The 9,973-nt window shown below is 41.6% G+C and overlaps 1 protein-coding gene across 2 annotated transcripts in view; it reads right to left on the reverse strand.

The window, feature by feature from the left end:
• The window catches only part of LOC138173780 (solute carrier family 22 member 4-like), an 84,389-nt gene that overhangs the window by 21,127 nt on the left and 53,289 nt on the right, over positions 1 to 9,973 (reverse strand). For both annotated transcript variants that reach the window (XM_069103866.1, XM_069103867.1), the window contains exon 4: positions 7,488 to 7,659. In XM_069103866.1, the coding sequence (XP_068959967.1) occupies positions 7,488 to 7,659 (172 nt within the window). The remainder of the gene's footprint in view (positions 1 to 7,487; positions 7,660 to 9,973) is intronic.

The following is a 9,973-nucleotide window of genomic DNA, read 5'->3' on the forward strand; positions in this document are numbered from 1 at the left end:
TTTGGGGCTTGGAAAGATGCAAGAGTTTAAATTCCACTGCTGGCACTTAGCTAATTGTGCAATTGTAGAGAAATCACTTAACTTTTCTAAGACTCAATTTCCTCACCTGTAAAATGGGGACATGTGAGATGATATTTATCTCATAAGGTTGTTTGAGGATAAAAGGAAGTAATGTATGTTGACTGTTTTGCAAACCTCAAAGTGGGTAAGGATGACAGTGCCTTGTATAGGGTGGGCATTTAAAATATTTTTAAAATGTTGAATGAGTCAAACAATCAGCGAAAATGAGTTATGACGCCCTGCTTTGCCAGGTTTCCCTACATCACAGGTCTTGATGATAGCCCTCGCCCCCAAATCATGGAGTATTGAGCCTGGAGTCAGGAAGACCCCAAGAAGACCCAACTTCAAATCCAGCCTCAGACACTTACTAACTGTGTGACCCTGGGCAAGTCACTTAGCCTTGTCTATCTCAGTTTTCTCAACTGTAAAATGGGGAAAATAATAGTACCTAGCTCTCAGAGTATTGGTAGGATGAAATGAGATAATATTTACAAAGTGCTTAGCGCAGTGAATGGCATATTTAGGTACTTAACCCCTCCTTCCTCCCACCAGTGTTCAAACATAGCATTGGACCTTATCTAAATTCTTTCCTTTTCCCATTTTAGCCCCTGAATTTCTCAGCTTACCCATTTCCAACTATCTTTTTTCCCCCTAGTATTGTTTCCCTGTAAAATTCTATTAAAAAAGCATTAGGTATGTTTTCCTACTGATATTACTAGGAACCCCAGCACTAGTGAGGACCTAATTGAGAACTGACCAAAAATAACATCTTTATAAAATCATCCCTCCTCCAAGCTCTCTTCCCTGTCTCTAGTTTAGGCAAATGACTTAATGTCTTTCTCCAGGAACTTGTAAGCTCCTTGAGAGCAGAGACTATCTTCTACCATTTTTTCTTATACCTAGAACTTAGCACAGTGCCTGGAATATAGTAGGTGCTTAATAAATGTTTATTTGCTAACTTGAAAAGATCCCATGTAAACAAAAGTCTGTCAATTTGCTGTTATACATTATTAAATAGTGCTAGTTACCCAAACTCTCCCTGCTGGGTTAGTCAGTTTCCACATACAGTGGCTGTGCCATTGAAATACATTTGGACCAATGCTCTTAGCTAATATAAATCCTGGTCCTGGTGATGTATGGTATTATACCTATTTATGAATATATATATACAAATATTTTGTTTACATATGCACAATACACACATATAAGTACATAGTTGTATATACATATACATGTGTATATACACATATATGGAAGCATGGAAGGATGATATATGTGTGGGTATATATATAATATGTATATGCACATACTCAATATATGCATTCATACACATGTGTATATGTGTGTGCGTGTGTGTGTATACACACATATCCTGTCGACAAATTGCAGGGGTCCGATGCCACATGATCCCAGATGACTGAGTCACTTGTGTTTGGACAAGATCAGTTGGTGTGAGTAGGCAGCTTTGGGACTTGGGGCTCTCCAGTTCTGCTGTATTCTCAACTCTAGAGTGTGGTGCAAAGGAACACATGTTTTTCCACGTCCCCTACATGATAATAAAAATTTGAGCATATGGCAAAGGCTTTTGAACCTGAGGTTAGAGGCACTAACCCTCATACCTTTTAGAACAAAGGTAATACTGAGTTCTGTTTGATGTACACCTAACAAAGGGAACTCATGACTTACTTAGTATCCATTAAAGAACAACAAAAAAAGTCATATCTAGGGACTTTTACTGGAATAAAGATGGCAAACTGTGTTTTGGGCAAGTGACATGAAGTGTGCCCTCAGTTGGGGGGGGGGAGATACCACCCTGTGAGTGTGTGGGAAGGCAAGGGGGGAGTTGGATGGAGACTTCCAACATATTTATAGAAAGGCGGGGTAAAAGAAGGCTCACCTCCGCACACCACTGGGGAACATATGGTTTTTACTAATGTTTCTTAGTAACCAGGTGCTCATGTCTTTGCTTTCTACACTGTTCAAAGACTACAAGGGTTGTCACTATCCTCTAAATTTGGTGCCCCAGAACAAAGCCCTAGGTAGGATCTAAAGGATGAACCGTTCAATTTGGATGGTGTTTGATGCTGGGGATTCTTTGAGGCTAAAAAACAAAAGAGGAACCTTACATCTGAGCTTGTGGTAACACACACATCTATTTAAGGGAATGGAGAAGTAGCTTTTCAGCTGGTGGTATTCATTTTAGAGGCCTGGGTGTGGTAGAGAAAGGATGGAGAACTGGCATCTATGCAACTGTTTGGAAGTATGTAAGTGAGAGAAGAGTGGGAGGAATGATTCCCTGACTGTCCAGGAGGAACAGTGAGTGAGTAGGGGAGCAGAAATATCAATGAGTAGGTTGGGAAGAGACAGAGAATGAGTGAGTGAGCCTGAGTACTAAGACAAAAAGGTGGTATCCATCAAATCTTGAACTTGGTCTCGATAATCTTGTCACCTTGGGCAAGTGACTTACCTCTCTGGCCCTGATTTTTCCACAGCTACAAGATGAGGGAGTTGAAGTGGATCACTTCTTTGACTCTTCACAGCTTCAGATCTAGGATTTTGTAACACTGGGTAGTAGGGGAGTAAGGGAATGATCTGGGTCCCAGTACCTTCTCCCTAATTATGCCAGTGAGACAAGTGGAAATAACTCCATGTTTTCTCAGTGGCATTCCATCTGCCTGCTGCCAGACACCAGCACTGGGGCAGGAGCAAGACTGTCTAGCGATGTGCTATTTAGAACAACGTTTCGCTTCTGAGGGGGAAACATTGATGAGGCTGGGCTTCTGAGACTGTCAGACTCAGGCAGATTGGAGCCAGAACTACTGGAGGGAGATAGCATGTCAAAGTAGGTTTGAGATAATACTTGTCATTGTACAGAGTAATACCTGAGACAGTGTCTGCCCAATACTATGGTTATACACTCATACTTCCCCTGTAGCTGTGGAACACTATGTGAAGGCAAGAATAGGTTATTAAGGGACTTGGGATAAAACCAAAATGGTGGGTTTCTCCTTTAAACCAAAGCAGTTTTTAGCCTGCCATTAGGCAGGTAGGAGGCATGTTGAATAGAGTACTGAGCTTGGAATCAGGAGCACCCAAGTCCAAGTCCAGCCTCAGACTTTTACTAGTTGTGTGACCCTGGGCAAGACACTTATCCTCTGTCTGCCTGTTTCCTCAATTGTATGATGGGGATAATAATATAGCACCAGCCTAGTGTTCTTGTGACAATTAAATGAGGTAATACTTGTAAAATGCTTAACACACTGTCTGGTACACAATGGGTGCTTAATAAGTGCTTTTTCTATAAGTAAAAGGAAGGAGTTACCTACTACAGAATCATCCTTCTCTTTTCTCCACCTGACTGAGTCATTCACTTTCTCCCCTTGCCAACCAACATTAATGTATCTGATGTTGCTTAGCCTAGCAGTTTTCCCCTCTCAGGGGTCCCAAGCTGAACAGGAAGACCTGAGTCTACCTCCACCCATCTAGCATGACCTAAGGTCCCCATGAGAAAATGGATTCAGAAAGAAACATCAATCACAAAGCAACCCTGCTCAACAGCACACAAATCAAGAAGGAAGAATGAGTATATGTAGATTCTAGTCAAATCAAGGGCAAGACAGTGAGACCACCAAGGAGACAAACTGAAGAAAGTTAAGTAGACTTTTCATGGTCAAAGAGGGAAATCAGTAAATCTGAATGCATCCATTGGGCTGTACGCATATGAGGACATGTGTTAAGATGGGAACTGAAGGTAAACTTCTATACCACAAAGACCTATAGCAATAGTAGTAGCAACATCCCATCCCAGAATAAGTATTAAAGAGGGTCTTATTACGAGATAATTGTCAGGGGCGGCTAGGTGGCACAGTGAGTAAAGTGCTGGGTCCAGAGTCAGGAGGACCGGAGTTCGGTTCCAGCCTCAGACACTTAACACCCCCACAAAAAAACTAGCCATGTAACCTTGGGTAAGTTACTTAACCCCAATTGCCCTCCAAAAGGCAAAAAAAAAAAAAAAAGAGAGAGAGAGAGAGATAATTGTCAGAAGTGTAGACGTTAGGGGTGGCCAGGTAGCACAGCGAGTAAGAGCACCTGCTACAGTGTCAGGATGACCTGGGGATCGAATCCTGGGCTCAGAGACTTAGCACCCACTCAGAAACAACTGGCCGTGTAACCTTGAGCAAGTTACTTAACCCTGATTGCTTAAAAAAAAAAAGAGTAGACGTTAAAGACAAAAAAATGTAGACATTAAAAGACATTACTTTCCTTATACTAACAATATTAAAGGGAGCAGGTAGAGATTATTCTAGCCCCCCGCTCCCTCTCGCTGAGGAGATCAGAGTGGCCAACCTCTGGCCCCAACCTTCTGCCTTCCCTGCTGGCAGGAACTGAAGTCTTCCCTGGAGAAGGGTGGGGAGAGCAGATGCTAGAGATATTCTTCTAGTCTCTATATTAGCCACATCTGGATAGTATCATGTGGGCATCACAACCTACACAGGCAAAACAAAACAACACCTTCCGCTTCCAACTAACACACACACTTTACACTTGTAATTAAGAGGAAAACACCAACAGCCGGCCAAAGTATATGACACGCTAGCACTAGTCCTAATCAGTCAGTTCACCAGGGACACCTTCCTCTTGGGTCTTGTCTTCACCATATAGATCAGTCGCATTGTTTGGCTTTTATGCTCAAAATAAGACCAAAGATCACGCCACCCTTTAAGGTCTAGACAAAACAAATCACATTCCATTGCAAGGTGAAAAGGCCTTTATGCTACAGGTAGGTGGAAGCAAAAGGCAACCAATCAGGAAGTAGAGGAAAAGGCTTTGTTGTTTTTAAAGAACATTTCTTTTTGAATGGATCCTGTGAAATACAGCTGCAGGGCTTACAGAAGTTAGGGATCTCCTGACTTTGGTGCAGGCTTGAGTAATAATGCATTTGACTCCGAATTCTTTCTTATTACCTGTGTCATCTAAGCCTCTGTCTGGGTCTCAGTTTCCTCATCTCAGGAAGCTAGGTGATGCAGTGGACAGAATGCTGGGTCTGGAGTCAGGAAGACCTGAGTTCAGATCTGATCTCAGACAGTTGCTGGCTATGTGACGGGTGCACGCCAGTTAATCTATGTCTGCTGCAGTTTCCTTAACTCTAAAATGAGGATCATAATAGCATCTAACTCTCCCAGGGTTATTGTGCCAATCAAATGAGATCATATTCATAGAGTTCTCAGCACAAGGCCCGGCACATAGTAGGCACGTAATAAATATCCATTCCCCTTCCTTCGTCTGACAAAGATGTCTTGTAAAGGTCCCTTCTAGCTCTAAACTTTCTGAAAAGCTTGACTTCCTCTCCAAAATCCCCACCCCACCCCACCCCAAAGACATTTCAGGTTTATAAGGTTAGCTTTAACTACAAGGTTGATAAGAGGTCGTTTTTGTTGTTTTTGGAGAGTTCTAACACACTTGAGAGAGGGGCAAGAGACCTAGAGGTCTGAAGGAAGAAATAATAAAGGAGGCATTTCTTCTTGTAACTTGCATCTTCTTGTATTTCTTGGTACTCTTGAATCTCTTACAATGGGACCTGCTCAGCAAAATGAGCCAGTGGGAATGTAGGATGGAAATAGAGCCTGCCTCTATGGGGCTTCTCTGGGACATCCACATGCCATTGTGGATCCAGAATGATTTTCCTGGGGCATTTAAAAGGAAATGGGTATAATGGCACTGTGACCTGCCCCATTGATTCAGTTTTGCAGCCTTCTAACCTGAATGGTATTCATGAAGTGTGTTAAGTAAGCATGAAGTTTGGCTCTTGAATTCAGAATAAGTTGGGGTCAGCTGAATTGGACTTATTTTTTTTTTAATTATTTTTATTTTTGCCTTTTTTGGAGGGGGGAGAGCAGGGCAATTGGGGTTAAGTGACTTGCCCAAGGTCACACAGCTAGTAAGTGTTAAGTGTCTGAGGTGGAATTTGACCTCAGGTCCTCCTGACTCCAGGGCCAGTGCTCTATTCACTGAGCCACCTAGCTGCCCCAGAATTGGACTTATTTCTAAGCTTTATCAGGCTCCATTTCAAACTTTGGGAGAAACATGGGAGGGGAAATATCATTGGCTCCTACACACTAAATTTATACTGGTGATCCATCAGTCTGAAAAATTATGGAAGCACTCATAGTTTGTATCAAAAAAGCAACTTTTCTAGAAGGCAAAGAATGGACCAGACCACACTTATAACTGTGGAACATAAAAAGGAAAAGGTGGGTAGGTATCTTGTTAAATGAATGTGACTTCATGCTATTATCAGATAATGCACATTCCAGTGTGAGGTAAAAAGCCTTTTATGCTTAAAATAAGACTAAAAACCTTGCCAGCCTTTAAGGTCTAGACAGAATATTAAGCCTTGGAAAAAAAATGATGACAGCGGTTTTCATGGTGCTGAATAAGAAAGTCTCATAGCCCAACAAAGGCACCTTTCCAGAGTTATTGATGGGAGGTTGGGCTGTAGCCAAACCAAGAGTAATTATGAGGGAATTTAATGGATTAAAAAAAAATTCCTCATAAAAGACAAGGTGCTTTCTCTTCCTGCTTCAATGTGAAAAATAAAAGAAATAAAACCACAAAAGTCACATCAAAACTATTGGCCAAAACCAATGCTCAAAGGAAGTTGGATTAAAAAGCTATCTTTCATTTCCCTGCCTCCCTCAAATTCCCAAAAAGGCAAAGGCAGCTATTAAATTCACTACCCCATCCCTCGCCCCCCTCTTCCGTTCCTCCCGTTAAGTGAATTCTATTTCACCAAAACTTTGGGTCATTTTTCAAACTCTAATACTATTTCAAGAGGGAATAGGCCACAAATGAGTTGTAAAAAAACCTGACTAGAAGGAAAATGTTATTTCTCTTTTTAAAAAAAAATAACTTTTCTCTCTGCCTCTCTTATTGTCCCTCTATCTCTGACTCTGTCTCTGTTTCTCCCTCTCTGCCTGCTGTTCTATGCAGATAAGCAAACACATCTTGAAACATTGTAGGGAAAGTCTTGTCATAGAAAAGTTGAAGGACTTCATATGTTTTCATAAACAGAAAAAAGCCTTTCTAAAGGAAGACCAAAGTGGAAAGGGAAATTACTAGCACATAAAAGACAAAAACAAACACGCAGCAGAAAGAATGGCTACAGGTTAAGATTCTACTGTCAGAGTGACACTTTCAAGCAGTCCCAGAGGAGCCTAACTACAGCCACCACACATATCAGTGAGATGGAGCATGTGGTTCAACTGATCCCAAAGCAGAAGGGCCATTGCTCTTAGCAGGCACCAAGCAAAAAAAAAAAAAAAAAGCCCGAAGCAAGGTAACATCTCAACCCAATTGGTGATCTTAAAAATTGTAGCTCCAGATGTGCCCCTCTGGAGGGGAATGCCTGTGAACATGGTCTCACTCACCACCACAGCGGGACACACAGCACCCCCGGCACCGTCAGAGCCAGTAGCAACATCCGCCAGTCTCTGATGAAGTAAGCAAACAGGGGCAGCAACATGTAGCCAATTGCAAAAAATATGCAAACTCCTAATGTAGAGAATATAATACGAACTGATTTGCCAAGTATCTCTGTTCCTGTTCAAAACAAGGGAGGAGTATTAGCATTGTATGTCAATTTTATTTTATTTTATTTTAATATTTGCTCTTCACTATAGCATCCAAATTTGTCATCGAAGTTAAGAGTTTAAGCTAACAACATTCTTAAGCAAGAAGGAGGTATTTCCCTGGGAATCCACATCAAATTCTAGTGAAGTGTTTAGTGTGTCTCCCGCCTTGTAGTTTGGGAGAAGGTTCCCAGGAGATACTGAAGACAAAAAATGGGCCTGACTCAGTCACACAGAATGTTGCATACATGGTTAAAGGTGGTCACTGTGTCAAATGTTTCTGAAAGTTTAAGCTGTGGGGAGAGGGAAGGTGTAGAAATGACTATGACATCAAAAAAAAAAAGCATCAGTGAAACGTACTAGAAAAAACAACTCATTATTGTGTCTCAGAAATGGCCCTCCTCAAAGAGAGGCAAACCACTCATGTGTTGGGTAGCTAAGTCCCTTTTCCTGAAGGCTTAAGGAAATCCAAGACCATGTGCCCAATTAGTGAGCCTTATTTTACTGGGTGGCAGAAGCTTTATGAAAATAGCCCAGAGCAGACTGGTAAGGTTTTGAAAAATGATGTGTGTCTGTGTGTATTATTTAGCATGCCTTTCTAAGACTGTTCTATGTAGCTAAATGAGAGGAATTTGAATTGATTTTTTGCTTTGTCAGAAATCATGATGATCATTGACCCATTAGAAAGTAAAAGAGTTGAAGATTTTTTGTTTTTGTTTTTGTTTCTGGGAGGTTATTGTGATCTTGTCAACCCTTGGCATTTAAAAGGGGGAAAAACTAGCCCAAAGTGGAGGAGTTGGGGGTGGCTAGGTGGCACAGTGAAGAGAGTACTAACCCTGGAGTCAGGAGGACCTGAGTTCAAATCCGATCTCAGACACTTAACACTTACTAGCTGTGTGACCTTGGGCAAGTCACTTAACCCCAATTGCCCAGCCTTTCCCCCTCCAAAAAGCAAAACAAACAAACAAAAAACAAAGTGGAGGGGATGAATTCAGTCCTTTACTTTCTTCTTTGGTTTCCCAGGACCTGGAATGAAAAGTTACTCAGCAGAGTTTTCATGCAAAGACTGGTACACATGTAAGTAGAGATATCTCATGACACTGAAAGAGAAGGAAGGGCAGTTGCTAATGTCTGGAATACAGGTATCAGAGTAAATGGTGGCTAAAGACAATTTTGCTTTCTAAATCCCAGGGCAACAGAACCCACTGACAGGATCTCACCTTATATTACTGTATATAAAACAGGCAGCATTTTAGAATGAAGAAAGGGCTAGATTTGGAATCAGAAGACCTTGGTTCAAGGTGCAGCTCTTTGGACATGTTAAGTTGGACTGGATGACATACAGGAACTCTTTCCCATCACTGGTTTAAGTAAATTCAATAAACACAAAATACCCACTGTTTGCAATTCTCAGATAGATCATTGAATACAGGTTCAGTGACATTGAGTGTTTTGTTGTCTAAGGGCCAGTCCAGCTAAGTCCAGGGAGACATCTCCCAAAAGCTGTCCACCAGATGATATTTTTTCCTTCCCAGCCACAGTAACTTACATCACCGATGAAGTCATTTTTCTGAAAGTATTAAAGTATCCATTCAGGGCTCTATTTGCTGCTAGAGCTGCAAAGACAAAAGTCACTCACACCAGTAGAGGCCCTACTCTAACTGATCACCAGTACAAGTTTCTCAGCATTCATGAGAGATCCACTCAAAGTGTTCTTCTAATTACCTTCAAGTTCTAAGGAAGACAGACTATGTGTGAAGTATACTGTAGGAGAAGGGGAATGGGTACTAGAAACCTTTGCCATCAGTCAGCACTGCTAGTTATAGAAGTGGTGAACTTGGAATCAGAAGACCCAGTTTCAAAATGATTCTGACGTTTCTGAACCCTGTGCTGCTGGCAGCAGCTCTAAGTGTGATTAGTATTATTTAATTTTCCACTCTTTGTTCATCATTCAACTACACATAGTAGTTTGCTCAATAAAAGCTCATTGAATTGAACATAACACTAGTTGCTTAGTTCAGTCTTCTGATGGGCAGTTTAAATTGCTAGTGGTATAGTAGAGAGAGCCCTGACTTTGGAGTCAGGAAGAGCTGAGATCAAATTTAGCCTTGGATACTAGCTGTGGGTAAGTTACTTTATCCCTGTTGGCCTCAGTGTCCTCATCTGTAAAACAGGAATGATAATGGTGTAGCAGCAAGCACCCCAAGCGTCCTCAGGGTTTGCAGCTACCACAGGTTCTTGGATCTGCTTTGTTAAAGGAAAGCAACTCAAAATGGGTTAACAAG

This window comes from Petaurus breviceps, unplaced genomic scaffold, assembly GCF_028583685.1.
Source record: "Petaurus breviceps papuanus isolate PSGF00001 unplaced genomic scaffold, PetGlider_PUasm1.0 64, whole genome shotgun sequence".
Taxonomy (NCBI): domain Eukaryota; kingdom Metazoa; phylum Chordata; class Mammalia; order Diprotodontia; family Petauridae; genus Petaurus; species Petaurus breviceps.